The sequence below is a fragment of the Acomys minous genome (assembly GCF_964271855.1).
Source record: "Acomys minous genome assembly, chromosome: 1".
In the NCBI taxonomy this organism is placed as follows: Eukaryota; Metazoa; Chordata; class Mammalia; order Rodentia; family Muridae; genus Acomys; species Acomys minous.
Window position 1 is genome coordinate 12629051 of NC_140483.1, and position 24924 is coordinate 12653974.

The following is a 24924-nucleotide window of genomic DNA, read 5'->3' on the forward strand; positions in this document are numbered from 1 at the left end:
GCCTTGGCCATATAGTGCATTTGAGGCCAGCCTGGACCACATGAGACCTTGACTCCAATAAAAAGAAAAACAAAAAAAGAAAATAAAAGGAAAAGGTCTCTATAGAGCAGGATCCTGAGCACATGGGTGCACTGGGTGAGTCACTGGCCTTCTGCCCTCAGCTAGGCGTGATAGTACACATCCAGGATCCCAGCCCTCGGGACACTCTGCAGCTTTGGCTACTCAGTAAGTTCGAGGCCAACCTGGGCTACAAAGTAAGACTCTGTCTCAATTAAGTGAATAAGATAAAAATAAAACAGGTGAGGCCTCTGTTTTCTCTCTTGTCTAGCGCACTTGCTGCAGCTGCCACAGCTGCTTCTGTTCCCCAGAGACGCCCAGTTCTTTTCTCTTGCCCTTCTCATCTACCAGGCCTGCTCTCCCCCCACAAGTCTGTCTCTCTGACATTCTTTCACAAGGCTCCTTCTCAAAGAGTCTTTCCGGGCCATTCTTAGAGACCTTCCCCACCCTGTTGTTGTCTGCCCTAGGCTGATTTCTGACCCAGAGTTTTCACCGTGAACCTGCACAGTCACATACGTTTTCTTGTTGTGCTAAGCTGGTGTGCGTTACTTGCCATGTGCTCTCAGTCTCTCTCTATATATTCACTCCCTCGTGCACTCACTCATCAGCGTGTATGGAGTGCTTATTCTAGGCCAGGCATTGAGACATACATGAACAACAGCAACAACAGCAGCAGCAGCAGCAGCAGCAACAAAAAGCCACTGACTATTTGGAGAATGAATGAATGAATGAATGAACGAATGAATGAATGAACTAACATTGTGAGCCTCAGATGACATCCTGATTAGGGAGATGATTCACATATAGGAGAGCATGTTGCTAACATTTGTATACTGTTTTACAACTTGCTTTCTATCCTAGTTTCATTTCTGTGGTTATGATAAAACACCCCACCCAAAAGCAACTAAAGGGAAGACAGAATTTATTTGGCCACAGTTCCAGGTTACAGCATATCATTGAGGGGACATCAGTGCAGGAACATGAGCATCACATCACATCCACAGTTAAGAGCCGAGAAAACCAAAGGCCGCACATCACTTGCTTGTATCTAGCTTTTGTCTGCCTTCTACGGTTCAGAATCCCCTGCCTAGAGAATGGTGCCACCCACAGTGGGCAGGGTCTTCCTACATCAATTAGGAATTAAGATAATCCCTCACAGACAGAACTACAGGCCCAACCAGATTTGGATACTTCTTCAATTGAGACTCCTTTCTCTGTGACTCTAGGCCAGGGCAAGTTGACATTTAAGACCACCCCCACATATACTGAGTCTGCACGCTCCTTCACTCAGCCTTCCGTTCAGTCAGTAAGCATTTATGGGACACCTGTTATATTCCAGGTCTCTGAAGACCATGGAGGACAGAAATGCCCCCTCAACAGGTGCCAGTACCTATGAGCCTTCCCAGGAGGAAACAGATCTAGAGCCACTCCAAGGACACGGCCGAGGGCGGGCAGGCTATTGCTTCCATGCAATTATTTTACAGTTGGAGAAACTAAATCTTGGGAATGCCAGTCGTTCTCAGAACAAAGCCAGGAGTGGAGCCAGGGTTGGGCTAGCTGTCCTGGCCTGTTGTGTCCTAGCCTGGTGGGTGGGTGAGAAAGAGAGAGGGGGAGGGAGGGGGAGAAAGAGGTGGGGGAAAGAGGGAGGGAGAGAAAGAGGTGGGGGGAGGAGGGAGGGAGAGAGGTGGGGGAAGGAGGGAGGGAGAAAAAGAGGTGGGGGAAGGAGGGAGGGAGAAAAAGAGGTGGGGGAAGGAGGGAGGGAGAGAGGTGGGGGAAGGAGGGAGGGAGAGAAAGAGGTGGGGGAAGGAGGGAGGGAGAGAGGTGGGGGAAGGAGGGAGAGAGAGAAAGAGGTGGGGGAAGGAGGGAGGGAGAGAAAGGTGAGGGAAAGAGGGAGGGGGAGAAAGAGGTGGGGGAAAGAGGGAGGGGGAGAAAGAGTACAAACACCTGTGGGCTTGATTTAAGAGACTACTCAGCTGTGAGCAACTTAAGTTTGTTAGCGGTTGAGTCACAAGAGAGGAAGAGATTAAAGTTGACTTTCAGAGAAAGCATGAAACAAGCCATGAGGAAGAGAAAGCTGGCCAGGCAAGGGAGTTGGTTGGCCGTCTTGGGGTTGGGCTGGGGGCGTCTGATAAGCTCTTCCTGAGAGGATATCATAACCCTGGCAAGAGAGGTCTGCATTGCAAAAGAGATGAGCTAGAACGCGACCACAAGTCCACCGGGGCAGTGGCCAGGGCAAGGCCACAGTGAGGAGTAGCCCAGCACCATCCAAGCCTGGCACATCAGGTCCTCCCACCTGCCAAGGCCATAAAGGGTCATGTCACCTACCCCTGAGAACAGTCCACTGTGGGTGGTACATTTGCCTTCTTCAAACCCATCGTCTGGATGCAGAACCAGCTTCACTGTGTCAAGTGACCCACCAGCATCCTAAGCCACATGCAATAAATGGCAGGGCGAAGATTCTCACTGGGTTGTCAGAATCCAAGGCTCAGGCCCTCCCTCCTTCCTTTCTTCTATGGCTGCACGTTTCATTCCAAGTTCCACAGCCTGTGGCCAGGGCTCAGCTTTCAAAAGCATCTCTGGGCTGTGAAGTCTTGGAACTTTGACTTCTCTGAAGACCCTGAGGCAGTCTCTGATGTATAATGGTAGCCTCTGTCTTGAGGTAAGAGCTTGGCCCCTGGATGATCAGTGTGACAGAGGCTCCTGGAGCTTAACCCAGTCTGCTCCTTCCCTGGGATAAGTGCTTGCCTGGCAAGACTTAAGATAAGTTGGCTTTCCTGCCTTGACAGAAGTGCTTTCTCACTGTCCCTGCATCCCCTCAGTAGACTGATGGGGAAGCTGGAAGGGAGCATGCTCCGTGAGCTGGTGTGCTGCCGGAGGCTGCCAGGATAGACCCAGATCTCACCCAGGGAAGAAGACTCCCTGTAGACAGAACAGTACCAAGGGGCAAGGCCACTCTATGCCGATGTGACACTCCTACAATCTACATTGATGCTGAGTCAACGGCAGCTTAGATTTGGGCCCTGACTTCCTTTGTGGCTTTTGGGTGGAGCACTTCAGAATACGGAAACACATCCGGGGGGTTGCTGGAAGGCTGAGCCCTTCCACGTTGCCTGTTGTGAGCCTCAGAGGCACAGGGGCCTTAACACTAAACAGCAGGAGCAGACTGTTTGCACTTGAGGACAATGAGTTCAAATCCCAGTGGTCTCCACCACTGCGGGGAACTGTGAAGCTCTGAGCAATCACGTTATGCCCGGAGATGCTCCCCACACATAAGAGGAACTGACACATCGTGTCTGTGCAGCAGGTGCAGAACACATGAATTCTCCTGGTCCTTGGAGATTGCAGAAGGGCAGGATGCAGCCCCCTGTCCCCAAGAAGCACGGGTATTAGAAAGATGGAGAAGCACTCACGAGTGTCACTGGACAGCCCAGGCGTAGGTTCTCAACAACTCTGGGATGGAACTCAAAGGGAAGAGGGAATAAATGAGGGGGAGAGGCTTCATCCTGGAGGGGAGAGAAAGGAGGTATTGAAATGGGACCAATTTGGGAAATGGAGGCAAAGGAGGAAGGTCATGCAAACCCAGCCACTTGCATGCGGGCCCAGAAGAGAAGGCGCCAGAATGATGGGCAGGGGCCACTCAGCGTGGAGACTCTCAAAGCCTGGCAGAGAAAGCTGGTTGGTTCCTTGGCCCTGGTCAACAGTAGAATGGGACAGCCCCACCCCACCCCCAATTAGAGCCAATGGAGCAGGGTCAGATGGACCTCCTCCTAGCACAGGGGTCTGACTATGAAACTTTCCTCAGAGCTGAGCAGCATGAGGAGGAGGGGCTTGCGGAACTGAGGCTCCTGTCCACTGTACTGACCATGCTCTGTGTGTTTCCAGGAGATCTGCGCTGACCCCCAGTTCATTATTGGAGGAGCCACCCGCACAGACATCTGCCAAGGAGCCCTGGGTGAGTGGTGGGGTCTGGAGCAAGCTGTGTGTGTCAACTGCACATTCTGTGGATTTCTTGTTTCCTGGGGATGCCCCCCAGCCAGACACAATGCTAAGGCAGAAGCTCTGTGAGGTCCAAGGCAGGTCCCCAAGAAGAGGCAGTGACTCAGTGCAAAGGAAGGGGAAACCTCTCACTGCAGAGAGGAAGCAGAAAGCACCAGGACCAGCTCCGCCTTGCAGGCAGCTCCCTGGGGTAGTATGTGGGAAAGCAGTGTGGGCTGTAAACACTCATGTATTGCAATACTTCTGTAATTCAAACCAACCCAAGCATCAGTGAGGATTGGGGGGCCATGTCTGAGGATTAGGGTGCTAGAGTCCCCAGCTCTTCATCCTGAAACTCCCCAGGCTTCTGTGAAGCTCAACAATGGGAATCCACCCTCATTTTTTTTCTTAGACATAATAAACATGGGCCTGTAATTACTCGGGGCAGGTCATTTGCTCTGATAAACCAGAAACCTGCTACCCACCTCAACTGGCTTCCCAGACAAGTCCACTGTAACGTAACTAACCAGAAAGAATTCACCATCTTCCTGTGCCCACTTGATAGGGGTTCTGATCTCATCATAATGATGGCCGCCACTGTTAACTAAGCCAGTCAGTATACCATGCTTGACACACTTTGACACACCCCTGATCATTCACTTTCTACAGATGAGTGTGCTAAAGCCACACATGCCATAGCCAGAGAAGAGGTTTGGTGTAGAGACACATTTGGTCTGACCCCAGTACTAGTGTGTTACGTATTGAGGTGGCCTCCCTAGAAAGAGACCTGCAAAAATGTCACCTTGCGGGAGATGCCATAGCCCATGTAAATCCTCACCACAGGGTAGCCTCTAGAGAGGACAGGATCCAGACCTGTTGGAACACAACTCTGTTGAGTGTGAATTCCTAAAATGTCATAGAGTTCAGAGTTCTGTCACCTGCAGAAAGCAGGCCTCCCCTCTCTGCCCTCTCTCCCCAGGGGAGAGAGCAGACCAGGCATCCTAGGGTACCTAAGCTGGGTGAGTGTTCTGTAGGGATAAGCCACTGGCCAGAGAAAATGAGGATGATAGGGGTTGGAAGTTGATGAAGATTTTGACCAACCTGGGAGCTTTTGAAGGCTCTAGGAGGACGCAGCGGTTACTGAGCACTGCCTGAAGACTAAACAGCTACTTCAAAAGTTTGTCCACATCCTAAGGGCCAAGCTGCACATAAGTAACTGAGTTAAGTCCCATTTTAGTTCCACCAGGCAGTGTGGGAGGGGCCACAAGGGTTAAACTCCTGGGAGAAATTGCTTGTTATATGTCCTGAACCAAATGAGAAAGAGATGTCCACTCTCCTATGCTTTCCCAGTAAGTGGTCTAATGGTTAAAGTTTCTGAAAGAACCAGGTTAACCATTCTATTTTCTCTTGGCTTTTTATTCTGGAAGACTCTAACAAGGTGTGTGAGTGGTTAAATATGGTTTGATGAACTCTCACCCTTGCTTCAGCTACTGGGCATGACGTCCTGAAGGCGGTGGTAACATCTCTGAGTCCCACAAGGCTCAGAGGTAATAGAAGGGCTGTGGCAGAAACACAGGCTCAGTAGGACTGGTGACAACATCGCCAAGTCCCCCAAGGCTCAGAAGTGACAGAGCAGGGCTGTGGCAAAGACAGTAACGTCAGTAGTTGGAGGAATTTGGCTCAAGCATCGCTGTATCAAAACCCACTGATAGGTAGCATTCAGCACTCTAAAGCTATGCTTGCTGGGAGATGGGACGGTGGTAGAGCATTTGGCCAGCATGCATGAGCTCCAGTCTGGCAGGTGAGCAAGAAGTATGCCACCTGAGAAACAAAGCATGACTCAGACACGATCATATGCATGACTCAGACACTACCATATGCAGCCATGCCAAGTCCCAAGTAGGTATTTTTACACTGCTATGCGGATATGAAAACTGAAATACAGAGAGAGGAGGGTCTGTGTAAGGCTGTGCCCTCATCATTGCCAGAGGCCCGGCCTGACGCCAAGGCCTGCACTCATTTTTATAACGTGTAATCATTGCCAGAGGAGTGAGCCCTGGCCTAATGCCAAGCCTTGCACTCATTTTATAACCCCACACAGGGTCTGAATGCTCGGTGCTGAGCCGAGCAAGGATGCTCATTTCTCCACTTGTGCCTCCTACCCCAAATGCATTCACTCCCTGGGTGAATGGAAGTGAAAGGCCCAGAGGCCAGCCTCTCTGGAACTGCTGCTGCTGGGCCCAGCAGGCTTCTGGCATCCAGGAGAGGGCATCAGGTTCCCCCACTTCCCCTCTATCCACCCCCCACCCATGCTGACACAGCTGTTTAAACAGCAGACCTGTGCTCTCTGGGCCCTTGAAGTGGACTACTTCACCTCCTCCTTCATTTGGCTCCCAGAACACACACCAGGAAGTGTTTAGCCACAGGCTGCCCCTCTCCACAGCCTCCTAGTGTTTCCGTCATCAGAGAGGCAGAAGGGAGCCAGCTCAGTGGGAACTGTGCCCCTGAAGGTGGAGTTTCCAATCTTACTCCCTCTACTATGTAATAGCCTTTATGGTCTTCCGCAGGCCAAGCTACTTTTATGAGCTTTAGTTTCCTCCTTATGTAATCACAGGAATACAGGAACTCCCCAACTTAGCAATGGTTCACACCATTCAGCAGAAACCACACTTTGATCTTGTTCTTTTCCTGGCTAATAACATGCGTCCAGGAACTCGGTGACAAATACAACTTATGAAAGCATTTATTTTAGCTCGCAGTTCAAGGATAACGGTCCATGGTGGGGAAGCCAATGTGGCAGGAGCTGTGGGCCATGGTCACATTACGTCCACAGTCAGGAACAGAGAGTGATGAATGTAAGCTTCACTTATCCACCCACACGGCCCAGGATACCGACAAGGGAATGGTGACGCCCAGAGTGGACAGGTCTTCCCACCTGAATTAATGTAATCAAGATGATCCCCTGCAGCCATGCCCAGAGGCCCATCCTCTACAACCCATCACATTGACGGTTAGCTTTCGTCATCCTAGTAGGGCAAAGAACATCTCTAATGGAAACACTCCCTTCCCAGGGCTGGAGAAGACGGATGTAGGAAGTGTGTGTGTGTGTGTGTGTGTGTGTGTGTGTGTGTGTGTGTACCATGTTCATGTTCATGTAGTGTTCAAGGAGGCCAGGGGAGGTCCTAGATTTACGTGGTTGTGAACCACAAGGAAGGTATGGAATGAAACCCATATCCTCTCTGGAAGAGCATTCAGTGCTCTAGGCCACTGAGTGGGCCATCACTCCAGCCCACCCCCACCCCACCCCACCCACCATGTGAATTTTTAAATTCACCTTTGTAGTAGGCAAAGAAATTTTTGTGGGTTTTTTTTTTTCATTTTAGTCAAACTCTGTGCTTTTAGAATAATTTTAGACTTGCAGAAAATCGAGGAGGTGGTGCAGAGAGTCTTACACCCCAGAACTAGTTTCCAGTCCTATAAGCATCCCACATGAGTGTGGGAAGTTTGCCACCACTGATGAACCAATATCAGTGCATATCTTCTAAGGTCTATACTTCATGGCGACTCCTCGGGTTGACTCAGCAGCCTTCTGCTGTCCAGGGTCTCCCCGGAATGCCGCGTATTGCATCCTGTGTCCGCAGGGCACTTCTTTCATCTTTTTATTTTTTCTTTCTTTCTTTCTTTCTTTCTTTCTTTTTTTTTTTTAATGGTTTTTCGAGACAGTGTTTTTCTGTGTAGTCTTGGCTGTCCTGGACTCACTTTGTAGACCAGGCTGGCCTCGAACTCACAGCGATCCACCTGCCTCTGCCTCCCAAGTGTTGGGATTAAAGGCGTGTGCCACCACCATCATCCGGCCACAGGGCACTTCTTGATTATGGGAGCTTCTCAGGCCTTTCTTGTTTTTGTTGAACTTGACAGTTTCAAAGAGTACCAGCCAAGAATTTTGCACAATGCTCTTCTCTTAGAATTTGCAGGCGCCTCTTTTAAAATAATATATGGAGATGTCGAGCATGGTGTTGCATGTCTATAATCCCAGAATTCAGGGGGCTGAGGCAGGAGGATTGCTAAAGGTTCCAGGCTAGTGAGATCTGTGTTGCAAGACCTTATCTCAGAAACATCAAATTGATAATAATAATAATAATAATAATAATAATAATAATAATAATAATGCAATGATGATGGTGATGCCTACAGTTAAAAAAATAAAAAAGAAAAAGACAATGACTAGAAAACAGGTGTGGGCTGGCTTAATGAAGAAAGTCAACCCATCCTTCTCTCTTTGTGGACCTTCAGCCCCAGCCCCAGCCCCAGCCCCAGCCCCAGCCCCTATCTCTCCCCACCACACCCTTATAGAGGCCCCTCCCGGAGCATTTTTGCATCTGTGAGTCATGGCTTCCGTAGTTTACCCTCTGCTGCAAACAATCTTGCACAGTTCTCTCCCCTGAGGCTGCTGTCAGCTTCCCAGCTGATTTTCCTGCTGCAGCTAAGGCAGCGGAAACAAGGCTCCTGTGAAGGGCTAAACTGCTGTTTTGTCCTGAGGCCCTGTCTTCTCCTGGCTGGACCCAGCCTTGGCCATCACATCGCAAGGACACAGGCTCACCTGGTAGCCAGCTCTGTGCTTGGCTGTGGGAGTGGTGGGATTCCATCAAAGCTTCCAGCTCCCCTTCCCTCAGTCCCCCCGCCCCCCACGACTCTCCTAGCATTCCCAGGGTGACAGGGTTCGAGGTCTGTGGACCAGGATATGATTTTTGGTTTGTCTGGTTACTCCCTGGACCTTCCCGCCAGCCATTGGAGCTAGAAGCCTCACCACACCCTTATACGGCCTCAGTCATCTCATGTCTGAGAAGAAAGGGTTGGATCAGATTTTCCTAGGGCCCACACTTGCAACATCCTGTGATTTTAAAATGTCTTGGCTCAACTGTGCTTGAGAACAGAGTCCAATGTCTGTGCCTTTTCTCAGCCTCAGCTCCCAATGGTATTAGCTCCCGGGGAAGTTCGTCTCCAGGGCTCTAGCAGTAAGGGCGGTCCACAACACTGGATGGATGATGAGCCCCAGGAAGAGATGGTCCATGCTGCCTCCAGCTTGCCTGAGAGCAGGTGGCCTAGAAGGCACATGTGTGATGAGGCAGGCTAGCCCATGAGGCAGGCTAGCCCAGCTCTGACCAGATAGAGCACTTAGCAAAGGCGCAAACGTCCAGCTGTGCTGCCAATAGGGTAATCACCAGCCACATGCCTGAGCGGACACTCGAAATGTGAAGAGCGCAGCTGAGGAACGGAACTAGCTGTTCTTGTTTTCTGAAATGAGGTCTCGATAGCTCAGGCTGGCCCTGAATCCAATGAGCTCTTCCTGCTTCTGTTTCCTATGTGCTGGGATTATGGGTGGGTACCAACATGACTGGTGGAAGAATTGAACTGGTGGGTTTTATTTAAATGCAACTAAATGTGACTATGGGGTTGAATAGTGCAGCCGAGGGTGGGGCTTTTGATGGTGGTGGAGGAAGTCCCCTTGTCCTGTACTCTCTGTCATGTCATGGCCCTCACATCAGAGCCAAGCAAGGCACACATGTCAATGAGCATCTGAAAACGTCAGGGTGAGAGGGAGGACTTGGGTGCCCCATGGTTAGAGGCTAGCTCCTTAGCTCCGTCACTTTGAGTAGCCAGAGTGCCCTTCCATAAAGTAGGTCTAACAATTGTGAAGATGAAAAAACTTCCAGAGGCTCAGTGGCAAGAGGCTGAGGTACAGGGAAGGTTTAGTAAGATCTATGGGGACAGTGTGCCCGAGGGGAGTGTGCTCAGATCAGGTTGCATTGCACTTCCCGTCTTCCGTGCCTGGCTATGAGCAGCCTTAGTACTTGACATGGTGACCCTGGTGTTGTCAGACAGAGATGTAACAGAGGGATGTGGTATTGGGAAAAGTTCGAGAGTCCTCTGCTCCTGTGCACAGGAGTTATGGTGGTCACGACTTCCTGCTGTTTCCTCCTCAGAGCCAGAGGCCCATTAATGCCACACAGCCCGGGCTCCTGCACCACACAGCAGGCTCCTGTGCTTGCCTTCACCCTGGGATTGTTACTCTTCCCAGCTACCCACTTGTGAAATGGGGAACCGTGAGAACATCCGAATCCTTTTTCCTCTTCCCACACAACAGGGCATCTTGAGACCCCAAGGCCTCTGGGAGTTCCTCCAGGGAGAAACCCCAAGCAGCCAGCCCAACCTTCACTCTGACGCTTCTCCTGCATCTAGTTGCCTCAGCTCAGTTCCTTTCTGCCCCTCTGGGTCCTGCAGGAGGGGAGGAAGGCACGCTGCTGGACAGCAGGTGCCTCAGTGCCTTCTACGGGTGTGGGAAGCAATGAGCTGGAGAAGGGGTGTGTTGGGCGGCCTGATGGGAAGACGCCTGCATCAGAGGAGGATGCAGAGGCAGCCATGGAGATGGGGAGCCACTCTGCCTTGGGACCAGGAGATAAAAATTCCTACATCAGATAGTGAGCTGGGGTCCAAGAGGGTCTGGGATGCAGGGAGCAGCAACGTAAAGGAAACCTGCGGCGTGTGTGCTCGCTTATGCCAGGACAACTGAGGAAGGAAGGAGACTCCGGATTATGAACGTGAGACAAAAGGCCCTCCCTGCAGACTGACGACGTTGTGCTGATGAGGCGGGGCTGCAGTACAGCACAGGCTTCCGCCCTCCCCAAGGCTGATGGGACCACACATATGTTGGGCACTCCCGTTTGGGGAAGCCTTTTCTGGCTTGCTGCCAGGCTGTGGAATGAGTAACAGGGGGGAAGGCCCAGAGTGACTTGTCATCACCCTGTCACAGGCCTGGCCCTGTGACACGGCTAGCCCCATGGGGGGCTTTGGGGGGAGTCCCACAGTGCCACTAGGATCATTCCTTCTCATCCCTTTTAAAGTTGAGGCCTTCAGCTGTCTGAGAACTGGGGTTCCCTCCTTCTCTGGGCTGCCTAGGACAGGAGAGCATCCTGCCCCTTCCCTGACAAGGTATCAGGTGGACTGGGGACTGGAAGTGACGTTGAAGGCGGAAATGTAGCTGGGAGCTGCTTCTGTTCTCTTTATCATCCATCCAGCTGTGGGCAAGTGAGGTGCAGAAGGGAGCCCCCATGGGACGGAGCCAGGACACCAGCAGGATTGGAAGCAGGCTTTCTCCCGGGTGCCATTCTTGACATTTGGGGCAGATAATTCTTCATGTTCTGTGAAGGAGTTTGGGGTCCTTTCAGAGTCTGTACGGGATACCACCCGGACACCAAATTCTCAGCACAAAAGACATTTGGTACCCTGGAGGAGCAAAGGGGTGGGGGTGGAGGTGGGGATGGGCACCGGGGGTGGAGAGGCGGAGAAGTTGCCACTGTATCTGGCAAAGGCAAGCAACAAGCAGCAGCAGCAACAGTTGGTGGTTTGGGGGAGTGAGGTTTTAAGGAGAAAAGGGGGCCCGGGAATCTGTGCTAGGATGAACTGGGAAGTCCTGACTGGACAGACTAGCCAGGGAAGCCTAATAATGATGGTTGGACCTTCGTGTTTAGTCTCAGGAATGAGTCAGCGGCCAAATAAGGGAGTAGACCTTGGGGGCTAGATTTCGGAATGTAATCTGTTTACCAAGGGAGAGGGAAGTGGGTGGACAAGACCTGCCTGCATTGCTCAGGCCTGCTGGAGAGTAGTCCTTCAATGTGTGTGTGTGGTGGGGGTGGGGGGGGGGTCCTTGCTCAGTCAGCAGCATCCTGGGCCTCTACCCACCACGTGCCAGGAGCACTCCCTCCCCAAGTTGGGTTGATGAAAACACACATTGCCAGCTCCGAGAATGTTCCAGTGCGGGGAAGATGAAAAATGCCTCCTTTGGAGCCATCAGCAGAGGAGTGAAGGGAAAGCTGTGGAATCCTAAAGCTGCACAGGGTCTCAGGCGCCAGGCTGCAGGGTGCTACACCGGAAGGAAAGCTGGAATGCTGAGGTGGTCGGCAAGAAGCATCCGGAGATGGGTGGCAGGGATCAGCTCCACACACCTCCAGCACTGCAGCAGCTCAGCAGCTCACATGAGGCAAGACTAGGGTTACAGCAACATTGTAGCCAGGGCCAGCATGCGGGAGGTTCAGGATTGTTGGGATATTTGGACATGTGGGAGAGGTGCACCAGGCTTCCCAGGAGAAATGGGAGGAGCATCACAAAGAAGGAGGCTGGGAGGACTCTGAGTGTCTGTCAAGCCAATCGATTTGTTTTCTAGGTTTCCCAACTCTGGGTCCGTTCTAAAGCAGACATCAGAAGTTCACGGGAATGTAGTCTCAGGTCCAGGGTGCCCTGTGCCCTGATATAGCTGGATGCCCTGGGCATCCTGACAATGGCATCTTTTGGTTTTCTTGGCTTTCTCAAACCCCTAAAGACAGCCAGCGGGTGTAGCTAAGACACAAGTGTTTTGCTGTGCCTGGAGGGGCTGACAAGCTGAGACAGGCTGGTGTCAGAAGGTGAAAGGCCAACTAGAAGAAGCCTCAGTCTCAATCCCCCAGGGCCAGTACAGACTCCAAACCTACTCGGTGTCTCTGACCTAGTCTCTCCAGACTTGACCTTTCTGACACTCTTTGACCTTTCCTCCCTGGGCTGTGCCTATTGTCCATGCCTTTGGCTCTTCCCAATCCCTGAAAATGCTCCCTGCTCTCCTTCTCTCACTCAGCCCCAGCTCTGCTAAGCCCACCCCACAGCCCCGCTCTTCCCTGCCCAGGCCAGTGCTCGCCACCAGCCCTGGGAGCAGGTTTCCCTGGCTGTCCTTGCTAGCTGTGAGCTAGCTGCCCCAGTGCCTTGGCATAGCCTATGGCTAGACTGGAGGTAGAAGAGGGTGATACCGCCTTCCTGCTCTGCAACGGAGGGAGGTCAGAAGATGTACAAGAAAGTGAAGCACAAATGAAAAAAGTAACCATGGAAACCTGTGAGGGGAACTGAGGTGGGGGGGGGGGGCGCTTGCAGCTGGCTGGTTGTGTCCTGGCTGCCTTCCCCAGGCTTAAGCACCACCTTAGCCCATGTTTGAAGTTTATGGATGATGGGTATCTTCCTTTCCTGGGCTTCTAACTCACTCATGCCCATGAAGCAGTGGGTGGCCAGGCTCTAGCCACAGGCTAATGCCCTCTGGTGTGTGCGGCAAAGCTGTGCAGAGCCCAGCATGCCCTGGGTGCCCCCTGCGGTGTGTGCCTACTCTGCTTCACTTTCCTGCTCGGGAAAGAAAGATGTTTGTTGATGGCCGAAGGAAATGAAAGAGAAAACACCCAACAAATGTTGTTTAACACCCCCCACACCCCCGCCCCGCCACTTAGTAACCTCTACAGCAGCTGCAAAGATGAGTTAAGTAACCCAGCCACAACCATTCCTCACAGCGGTGCAGGTGGCCCTGACCCGGACACAGGGGCTGCCACACAGGGTGCAGAGACCAGGAGCACAGCTCTGGAAATGTACTGACATGGCCCTGAATGAATTTATCTTTTCAGAGAAAGGCCCCCCAAAGCTTAAAGGAACCATTCATAAGGCCTGTCTTAAGGGAGGGCCTGGGCACAGCCTGTGCTAACAGGGAACTGTCTGTAGGCCTGGGTGTGGAGGGAAGGCCCTGGGATCTAGGGGTGCTCACAGGGGCCGGAGCAAACAGAAACAATTCGCCTTTTCATGCAGGTAGTCTGAGCAAGTCTCCAGGGCTGAGACCAAGGTGTGGAAAAACCCAAACTCCTGTTCTAACTGGCTTCGGCCAAACAAATTAAAATGGGGAGAGCAAGTCTGGATTTGGAGAGACCCCCCCCCCCAGGGCCCTCATATTAAAGTGACGGAAAGGTCACTTTACCTCTTCTCGGGTAACCCAAGCTAGAGAGAATGTCGCTGAACAGTTGAAGAATAGATAAATCAAGAAATAGACGCTAGTCTGCCACGCGAGACTCTGGGAGAGAACCCACAGTGAGGACATCAAGGCAAGAAACTGATAACACAACTCCATAGGAAGAGACTGGCTCCTGAGTGCCTTGTAGCCTTGTGTTCTGTCAGGGGACCAAGCAGAGGCGGGGCCTCCAAAGCTCCCATAATTCCCACAAAGAGGAACTCAGATTCCAGAAGGGGGTTGGGGGAGGGGCTTGGGCCTTTCTCTGCAGAGGCCACTCTTACACTCTTGGCTCTGAAACAATTGTGCAACCACGGCTTTGACCTCAGCACTGACCTTGACCTCAGATGTGATAAGGGATGCTTTTCCTTTGTTTGGACTCCAGCATTTTCTGCAACTTTGGAAGCACTTCCCAAGGCTCAACCAGAATAATGAGACAGAGCTGAGCACACCACTGTCCCCTCCCCCTCAGTCCCACCTCAGTCACAACCCTTCCCACTCCTCCCTGAGCCCCTTCTGCCAGCTTCACGCCTCCCAAAACAAAACTGCCAAAGGAGGCTAAGGCTTGCACAGGACGCACACAACGAAAAGCAAGCAAAGTTCACCCCAAATTAAGTGGCAGCATCAGGACCCAGATAGGTTTCCAGCCAGAGTCCTGTGTATCCAGCTGCCTCCTGGGCCTCACTTGCTTAGCTTCCTCAGCACCCAGGCTGTGCTAGCGCCCCTGCCCAGAGTGGCTGCTGCCCTTTACCATCAGTGTCCAAGGCTCTCAGGTCATAAGCTCACTGGGTGGCTGTCATGTCCATTTTGCTTGACTCCTGTCAGCAGGTGGGACAGAGTGGAGCTTAGGACAATGTCAGAAGGATGGGTCACACCCAGGGAAGGGAAGTCCACAGGAAAAGAGAGCCTGGGCCAAGGAACAAAGTGAGCCTCAGATGCAGGGGAGCGAGAGAGTAAGACACTAGAGTCTGAGGGGCCTTATGAGGGTGGAGTTGAGGCTTATGGCGCCTTCTGGTGCTCTAAGCCAGACAGGTATGTGGAACATGCCAGAAGGAGTGAAAAACTAGAAACAGAACTGGGTAGGCCAGGTCTCTGAGGGAAGAGGAATGCAGTCCGCCTACCGCAAAACACACCCTACCTAAACGGGAGCCCTGGAGGACCATACAGAGGAAGGTAGGGTTTCTCACTATGTCCCCAAGGGGCTGTGAGACCCTCAGCCACTTCTCTGGCCCCAGTGAGTTCCTTTCAGTGCTGGCTCTAGACCCCAGAATGCTGCCTCCCTCACCTTCCTCAAATTGTCAGTCGTTTTTACCTCAGAGTTTTATAATCCAACACTTCCCTCACCATAGGTATGTATAGCCCAAGTCTGGTCACTCTATCTGGAGCGAGAGGCTCTGTCTTTTCAAAGTCCAATGGGAGTAGAGGTTACAGCAGGAGAGCACAGGAGGCCCCTGAGGTTCGGCCTGTGTGGTTTCAGTGTCTTTCCGGATGATATCTGACTGACTGATGTGGGGCAGCCTGGGTGACAGATTGGCATTCTGTGGGGACACTCGTGAATCATAAGTGCTACACTGACCCCTCATGCCTGCTCATATCCAGGGTGCTGGACAGAAGCCAGTATAAGGTCCCTGGGGCAGGAAAGGCAGACCAGAGACGGTATGTCATAGTTGTACAGTGGCCAGCGCAGAATTTATTTATATTTACATGTGCCTGTCCTCATTCTCAGGGTACACAGACAGTAAATAGAGACAATATAAAACAGGAGATCCTTTAAAGAAAAGCAAGCAGCCACAAAGAAAATACAGTCCAAAGCCAGACCGATTATAGACACCGTCATCTCTGCACTTGGGGGTCTGAGGCAGGGGGGTGCTGTGAATTTGAGGCCAGCCTAGGTTATTAGTGAGCTCTAGTCTAGCCTGAGATATAGACTTACAGACTGAGATCCTGTCTTAATAGAGAAAAATACCCAGAAGGAAGAGGGAAAAGCATAGGTTCTGTCAAAAACTCCTCGCTGTAGCAGATGGGCCCACACTGAGGGTCTCTGGGCGCCTGGCCAGCCGGCGCATCCTTCGCAGTCCACTGAGAAACCCTGTCTCAAAAAGCAGAGTCCGGCACCTGAGGAGCAACCCCTGAGGCTGAACTGCACACACATGCACAGCCTCCTGTTCTTATGTAGGCGCACACACACGCACACACACACACACACACACACACGCACACGCACACGCACACGCACACACACACACACACACACACACACACAGAGTCTCCTGCTTTTGTGTATGCACACAATACACATGAACACACACATACTCACACATAGGCACAGCCTCCTGCTCTTGTGTATGCACATAATATAAACACATGAACACACACACACACACAGGCACAGCCTCCTGCTTGTGTATATGCACACAATTCACACACACACACACACACATGCATGCACATGTAAAGCCACCTGCTCTAATGTATATGCACACACATGAACATACACAACCAGGAACAGATAGTCTCCTATTCATGTTTATGCATATAACAGAATACACACACATTAAATTTTCCTTTTTCTATTAACTGTATCCTCATTTTTCTAGTAAGCTTGGCCTTTTGCTCTTTATATACTTAAAAAAAATGTGACCTCTGTCTAGGTCTGAATACCATTTATTTCTCACATTTTTTATATTTTCATTATTTTACTCTGATTTTACTTATTGTGACTTTTACCATGTAATTACTTTAATGTAGCTAAACTTATTATTTTAGATTTAAATATTCTTAACTTATGATTTTAAATGTTCATGGCTTCTAGATTACAACTAGATACCCAATTTCCACTCTAAGATTGTAATAGAATTCTACTTTCTCTTCTAGAATCTTCATGGAGTCACATGCTATGTTAAGCATTATCATAATATAAAACTACAAACACATAAATAAGAGAACAAATTATATAAATGAATTGTTTATCATGGTTAAAATGTATACATAATATGTGTGGTAGAAACTTAAGCTGCATAATGATCATTTATGTATGAATATTAATTCATTCATCATTTATTCTTTTTTTAAAGTGTTTTGTATGGGGGTGGTACATGAGTGTAGAGGTCAGAGGACAACCTGAAGGCGTCAGTTCTCTCCTTCTACCGTGTGAGCTCTGGGGATCCAACCCGGATCTTGGAGTGAGCCTGTGCCTGCTGAGCCATCTCACAGCCCCGCTCTTTGCTCATGCTTTCAGAAAATTTTAATCCATGGTCACTTCATCACTTAGCTCTGTTGTCTAAGGGGATTTGAGGGAGGAAAGGCAACACAGCATGGAGCATGTGGCAGGCCTGGGCATCTCTTGCCCCCGAAGAGCCCAAGTGCTACAATTACAGGACGTACCATTACTCTGGTCTTCTTATTTTCTGGCCATGCTTCATACTTAATTTTCCCTATAAACTTAAGTGTCAACTAGGTTCCAGTTTTTAAAACTCTTTTGCTAGTTTTATTGGGATCACATTGTTTATAGACCAATTTGAAAGGAAAAGACATGATAATGAATCTTTGTAGCTGAGAATATGGGCTACTTAAAAAAAACAAAAACAAAAACAAAAAAACCCCATAAGGGTAGATGGTTGTCTCCCCACAGACAGGCTCCTGTACAACTTAGTGTTGTTATTAGTAGGAGGCAGCAGCTGCCCAGGCTTCTTCTCTGGATCTCGACCTGCAGGTTGGGGGCCATTGCTAGAATTCTAGAATCCAGAGTGGGTCCTGCATAGCATCACCACGAGGGAAACATGCCCTGGCCTCCAGTCTCCAGGTCCTCTTCCAGCTGAACCACACTGCAGCCATGGCCCCTGGCTCCACTGGCCAAGGGGCTTCTAAGCAGGGTTGGAGGATACAAACTAAACACAGAGGCAAGCAGAGGGTATTGACCAGGCTCCTGACCTCGGCTCACCACAGTCCAGCTTTCCGGCTCCAGAGACAAGTGTTTTCCAGGCTGAGATAATTCGGGGACCCAAAACACCATCCACAAGAAACGAAGCGCAAACAAGCTTTGTGCCTGTGTAACAACGGCATTGACTACCAGGAGAGGAAGGCAGAAGTTTGAGTAATTCAAGCTGTAGCACTAAGAGACCGTCCTTTCCCCCAGTGAGGGCCACGCTGAGTGGCCGTCTCATCCTCCCTCCCACCAGTGTCTTCCTGTATGACTGGAGAGCAGAGCCAAACTAACGCCAATGAGGAACACAGTGTTGAGTCTTGAGTCTCTCACAGGTGCAGGTTAAAACCTGTACCTTTTTTTTTCCTCAAGCAGCCACGTGGCCACATTCCAGGGGCCTCCAGGGCATGCCTGGAGCTAAAACAGATTAGCCATGTCCCTTTGTAGTATTTGAGTTAATCTGGTTATCAGACGTCTCTCAAATTAGCCAGTTGACTTATTATCAGCCATGTTCTGCTTGGGGCAGCGTTCTGCCTAGAGGGAACCCCAGGGACATCTCCAACTAGGGTACCTGTCCAGGAAAAAGACGTGAGGACTATCCAGAGGGGACGTGTTTCCATAAACTGGGAGAAAGAAGGCGGATTCAGGCCTTGATGGTGGAAATCAAGAATGGGTAGGACTGAAGGAGGAGGCCACAGCTGATAAAGTTGTATGACAGTTGTCATGGGGAGGAACCTTCCCATGGGTATGGGGGCTTACAGGTGGAGTGAGCACAGTGCAGATTCTGAGTCAGGCTTGGGTCATCTCTCAAGGAAGAAAGTCTATGGGCACTGCTCTTTGAGTTGGGCGAATGGGTAAGAGGCACAGCCTATTTGCAAAGCAAGGCATGAAAGGGTTAAGTGAACATACACAGGTCATGGTGGTGGTGGTGGTCGAGGTGGTGGTGGTGGTAGTGATGGTCATGGTCATGGTGGTGGTGGTGATGATGATGAGGTGGTGGTGGTGGTGATGGTGATGGTGATGCACTCACTGAAGTCAGTTTCAACTGTGACATGGGATGCTGGTATTTATCCTGCTCTGTTTAGTGACTGTGAAAGGGTGTGATACTGTAAAAATACATGCAAACACACAGGCTCAGCACATGGCAAGCCTTTGAGCATGCCAACTGCACAAACACTGTGTAGAGACTGATGCCAAAAGAGCTTATACGAATCAATATTTTGTTTTAGTTGAGTAATGGAATTTTCCAACTTATTTCAAAATATTTGTTGACTGGGATGAAGGAGAAAGCAAAAAAATCAAATATTAGATGGGATATCATGTGTTTGCACTTTATTTAAGAAGCAACATATTCTTCTCCTGCCTCTAAGGCTCCCTTCACTCCAGATTTAGAAAACTTGAATGTTTGACTATAAGCTATATGTGACTTAAGCAGAGTGTGTTGGGGCACACCTGTAATACCAGCACATAGGAGTTTGGGGAAGGAGAATTTTTTAATTCTTGGCCAGACTATACTTACGCAGTGAGACCTTGGATCAACACACCAACAACAAACCCCAAATGCACATCATATTTTTCTTCTTGCCTTGGCTATGATCTTAGTGTGACTGCATTGGCTGGGTAAGGATAAACTTTGGTGTTGTCTTGGTGAATTACATTGCACTAAAGAGATTATAGCTTTTACTATTTCATAAATGTGGTGGTTTGTATAACAATGGCTCCTACGGGCTCATATATGTGAATGCTTAGTCACCAGGGAGTGGTACTATTTGAAAGGATTAAAAAAAACTCAGAGGTGTGGCCTTGTTGGAGTAGGTGTGGTCTTGATAGAGGAAGTGTGTCATTGGAGGTGGGCTTTGAGGTTTCAAAACCCCAATCCAGGCCCAGTGTCCGTCTGTCTGTCTGTCTCTCTCTCTCTCTCTCTCTCTCTCTCTCTCTCTCTCTCTCTCTCTCCCTCTCTCTGCCTGTGGATCAGGATGTAGCTCTCAGCTACTGCTCCAGGGCCGTGCCTGCCTCCATGCTCGCACTATGATGACAGACTAAGCCTCTGAAACCGTAAGCAAGACCCCAGCTAGAGGCCGTCCTTCATAAGGGTTGCCTTGGCCCTGGCGTCTCTCCACAGCACTAAACAGGGGCCAAGAGAATGAACCAATGTATTAGGTTACTGAAATGCAGACCTGAGGGCACTTTGGTGTGTTCTACCATAGCGCTAAAGTTTGAATCAGCAAGTTGAGTGTTCCTCAACTGGACACTCTTGATCAAAAGAAATTACTACCACGCTATAATTTTCTGAAACAAAACCCAACATTTGGCCGGGTATGATAGCACCTACCTCTAATTACAGCACTAGAGAGGCAGAGGCAGGTAGAGCTCTGTGAGTTCAAGACCAGCCTGGTCTACATGTCAAGTTCCAAGTCAGCCGGAAAACAAAATGGAAACAACACCCCCAGGGTTTGGGCTCAGAGACTGCGCATGCAAGACCTGCCATATGTCTACTCTGTAGACTTGCTGACCTTTGATGATAAGAATAATGACAAACATGGCATGAGCGCTGTGAGAAAGTTCTATAAAAATGTAGAATGTTCTTTGTCAGCTTTAAAGTATTGTGTAAGCGTGAGGGGCCTGTTAGTTTCTAATCTCCTGCTGGTAGGAAGGACACAGGCTAGTAGTGGAGGTGTCTGGGCTGTGCCCCTTCCAGGACACATGAGCCAAGCCCAGCTTAGGCTAGAGTCCCTGTTTCATCACCCAGGAACCTTCTAGGATCGTGACCCTTCAGAGGACACTGAATGAGCAGTGAGTGATGACAAAAGCAGCCCTCTCCAAGGGCAGGTTGAGAAGAGGCCTGATTCCTACCTGGCTAAGCTGGAGATAGACGTCTGGGGCAAGAAGGGGGAGAAAACTGGGAGCCACAACGCATGGCCACTGAGTTCCAGGAAGTGGTAATGGGCGACAGGTGTGCTGACCCAAGCTGGACACTGATGTAGATGAATGAACTACAGATACATAAATAACATTGTCACTTTCCAAAGCCAGTCTTTCACACATTTAGTCATTGTTCCCTGAATAGCACATTGGTCTGCAGTGACCTCTGAGATTATAAAAATAAAGGGCTGGCCCTATGCACATGCTGGTGTTTCCATGTGCATTGATTGCTGGGGCTAAGGGAATCGGGTAGGAGGAGAGCCAGGTGGTCACTGACAGGCTAAGACAGTACCAAGCGAGCGAGCGTCCCCTAAGTGGATGCTCAGGATTTGATGGGATGTTACATAGGATCCATGGAAATTCCTGGCTCAGCTCTGACTCCTTCCAGTGGGTCCCTTTTCACTCCCCCACCCAGGCTTTTTTCCTTCAAATGTCATGGTTAGACTCAATTCTAGGCAGTTTGCAAGAATCCCAGAAAATCAAATAAATTAAAAGAAAACGAGCATTACCAGGCTCCCAAAGAGGCCTAAAGAACAGGAAAGATAGGATGAAAGGGGGTGGGCAACCCTATCACCTCAGGAGCAGCTGGTGCCTGGCAAACTGATCCTTCAGTATGGAGAGTTTGAACAGCTTGAGTGGGAGAGTGGTAGACCTCAGAAAAACTGCAAGGTCTTTTTCATCACTGAGTCCACAGGTCCACGCAAGGCACCACCTGGAATTAGATGGGAAAAGCACCCCCAGCAGATGTCCATCCTTACAAATCCTCAGTTTCGCCCAATATCCAGAGCTAAAAAGAGTCACTGCCGAATTTCCCCGGGAGGCCCCCTAGCCAGTTTGGGCTGTAGAGTGGCCTCACTGACCCGAGGGTTCCCTCGGAACTCTGGCCGCCAAGTAAAAGTCCTGCCTTTAAAACTCAGGGCTGCGGCTGTTTGACTGTGACAGAGCACACACAGGCTCTCTAGGCCTTGTTACTTTCAGCTTTAAATTGGAGACAGCAATTGCACTGCACCGTCCCCCTAGAGCTGTTGTAAAGAGTAAGGAAAATAATCCGAATCTCCTAGAGCAGCGGGCAGCACAGGGAACGGCTCTTGTTCACTTTCCCCTAGCCGCGAAGCGGCAGGACCTAGCAGCCCAGTGCGCTGGGTTAAGGAAACAAATGGTCAGTTCCTATGACGGAAAATCTTCCAGTCAGGTCTGGCTTCCGGTACAGCTTAATTCAGGGTCCTGCCTTCTCCGGCATCAGCGCTGGTGGAGCTTCACAGAGGCAGGATGGTATCCTGCCTTCATCTTTGCAGTTGAGGCCGCCTGCCCCACCCAGAGTTCAATCGGGGTCCATTACGCTTTGTTCCCGAGCCTGCCGCTGAAGTCTGGCAATGCCCCATTGTTCCAGTCCTCCTCCCGACCTAGGGACAGAGCCGTAGCCACTGAACCTTGGAGACAAAGTCCTGGGAAGGCCCTGGAGCCGCTAGAACAACAAATGGCCGTGAGTGGAAAACTCCAAGATCTGCGGCGCTGCACCGCCCGCCCTATTTGAGAAGCAGCGGAATTCCGTTCCTTTGGGTTACCTGCTGACTAATTAGGGAGGCTGTGTGTTCATTCGCCACCTCGCTGCCACACTCTGTCACAGCATATCCAGGCCCTCAAAAGCTGAAAGCACTCGTGTGGCAGGGGCCATCTGGCTGAGACTTCATCAACTCTTGCTCAGCAGCCCACCAGAATCCAGCACTCCATAAATGTCACCAGCGTTTCTAATAACCAAGCTACTCCCTATGGTTGCCATGGAAACCTTTACTGCAGTAAACATCTTCGTTCTCTTCCCAGTAACCCCCCCCCCCTTTGTTGGTATTTTGTGAACAGTGTGTCCCTGGCTACAGACTGTCCTGAGCTGGTGCTGGGGAAAGAACTTTGGGGGAAAGAACGTAGTGTGTTGCTACCCAAAGCTCCTGCAGTGGGCGCCAATGAGGACGCTTGCTTTAGACAAATATTCTCCTCCGCAAAGGATGCGCCAGAGGCTCAGAGAGCCTCAGCTGGTTGTCCCTGTGTCTGTCCAGTCCCTTCTGCATCCACATCCCAGGTGTGAGCTCTGCTGCTACTCCAGGGACCCTCCGTGAGTCCAAGCTCACACGTACTGGCTTGTGGCTGTTCCACCTGCATTGTCGCACACTCCTGTAGTCACGCTGCCTGCTGGCATCTCCTTCCTTGTCTCCGAATCCTTCTCCTAAGAGATGTGCAGGGCTCAGCCCCTTCCAATCCACTGCTGCATTCCCTTCCTCGTTCACACTCCCCTTGAAAAACCTCTTTTCACTGAAGCCACCACTGCCCAGTCAAATTCATTCAGCCATAAATGGTCACAGCTTCTGTGGTCACAGCTCCTGTGTGTCAGACACAGAGCTGGGCTCCAAGGATGCCGCCATTCAGCCGCCATAGAATTCTGAGTTTCCCAGAGAATGAACCTCTCCTCTCATACCCAGCCATCCACCCAACATGACATTTCTCCCTTAGCGGGTCTATCAAAATTTCCTCCATACCAGGTGACCTATCTCTCCGTCCACTCCAGGGTAATGTTGGGTTTCCAGCACCCAGCTGCAGGAACAAGACTTAGCATCCTCCAGGAACGAAGATCTGACCAGAACTCTTGGCTTTGTGCTCTCAGGGGACTGCTGGCTGCTGGCTGCCATCGCCTCCCTCACCTTGAATGAAGAAGTGCTGGCTCGGGTTGTGCCTCTAGATCAGAGCTTCCAGGAAAACTACGCGGGCATCTTCCACTTCCAGGTAAACTAACCACTGGCTGAGGAGCCTCCTCACCCGGGCTCAGGGGCTCAGCGGGGGTCCCCCAGCTTGGCTGGCTCTTCAGCTTCTCAGTCTTTGGTGGGTTGCAAAGGATGCTGGGAGAGAGTCAAGATTTTCCCAGGCCGCCTACTATTCCCATGAGAATGCATACCAGTAGGGGGCGGGAGTGGTCCATGGATGTAGATATTGCTGCACAGGAAGTAGTGTGTTCCGGAAGTAGTGTGTTCAGGAAGTAATCTCCAAGTGGTGTTTTTCTGGTTTGTTTTGGTTTGGTTTATTTTTAGTTTATTATCAGAGGGTTAAAATAAAAAGTTTTAAAACTTCCTCCCTTTATCGGGGCAAATAACAGATGATATTTTAAAAAGAAGTACGTGTGGCCTTTGGAGACACAGAGGCACTCCACTGTCCTCTTGCTTAATAAGCAATCGTGCCTAACATAGGACACCAAAGAGCATCATGGGAACCTACAACAAGGGGCTGGGCGAGAGAGAGCCGAGTGAAGCTGGGCTTGGAATCCCAGTGCCACCCTCTCTTGTTCCCCTTGCCTTGTAGTTCTGGCAATATGGCGAATGGGTGGAGGTGGTGGTGGATGACAGGCTGCCCACTAAGGACGGGGAGCTGCTCTTTGTGCACTCAGCGGAGGGGAGCGAGTTCTGGAGTGCCCTGCTGGAGAAGGCCTATGCCAAGTGAGTAACCACGCCCTTCCCCTCGCCCCATCCTGCCCCTGCCACCCTAGACTCCAAAACAGCAGGAGCTATTTGGGGAGTTTTTGAGTAAGAAGTTCTGTTCTATAAAAGGATGACTTTGGCCCAAATTGGGCTCTTAATTCAAGGAGGCTCTGTGGGCGTGGTGCCTCGTCCCATGATGTACCGATACACGCAGTCATTGCTGGTTTTGAGCAAGTGAAATGGAACATTCTGGGCCTAGGAGCTCAGGGAGCTCTGCTTCTTTGGTGGACCCGATTGCATTTTGTCTTCTGAAAAGAGCAAAAGCTTTGCCAATGGGCAAAACTACCCATTGCTGAGGTAGGGAAATTGGTGGAGACTCACCCTAAACAGATCACATGGTTGGGGAGAGTGGCTTCCAAATTCCAATCCTAGCCACTTCTCACCTAGCTTGCCCAAAGCTGTGCTGGGTCCATTCCCCCCCCCCCCCCCAGTGCTGCTGGGCTCCCTGCATTGAGATGGGAGCTGGTGGCTTTAGGAACCCCACAGCCCTGGGCTAGAAAGGAAGAGGGGGGGCGTGTGCTTCTTAGCGAAGCTGGATTCATTACTAAGTGGCTCTTTAAGCACTAACCACCAATTAGCCAACCTCCCTCTGTGTCCAGGGCAGAGTCAGCCAGAGGCTGGATTAGATCATCACTAAGTCCCTCCAACCCCAGGGGTTCTGTACAATTTCTACATGTCATAGGCAT

The 24924-nt window shown here is 50.6% G+C and overlaps 1 protein-coding gene across 1 annotated transcript in view; it reads left to right on the forward strand.

The window, feature by feature from the left end:
* LOC311586974 (calpain-2 catalytic subunit) overlaps positions 1 to 24924 on the forward strand; it is a 49540-nt gene that overhangs the window by 2017 nt on the left and 22599 nt on the right. Inside the window, exons 2-4 of the mRNA XM_084763329.1 lie at positions 3940 to 4009; positions 23374 to 23492; positions 24063 to 24196. Of these exons, the coding sequence (XP_084619455.1) occupies positions 3940 to 4009; positions 23374 to 23492; positions 24063 to 24196 (323 nt within the window). The remainder of the gene's footprint in view (positions 1 to 3939; positions 4010 to 23373; positions 23493 to 24062; positions 24197 to 24924) is intronic.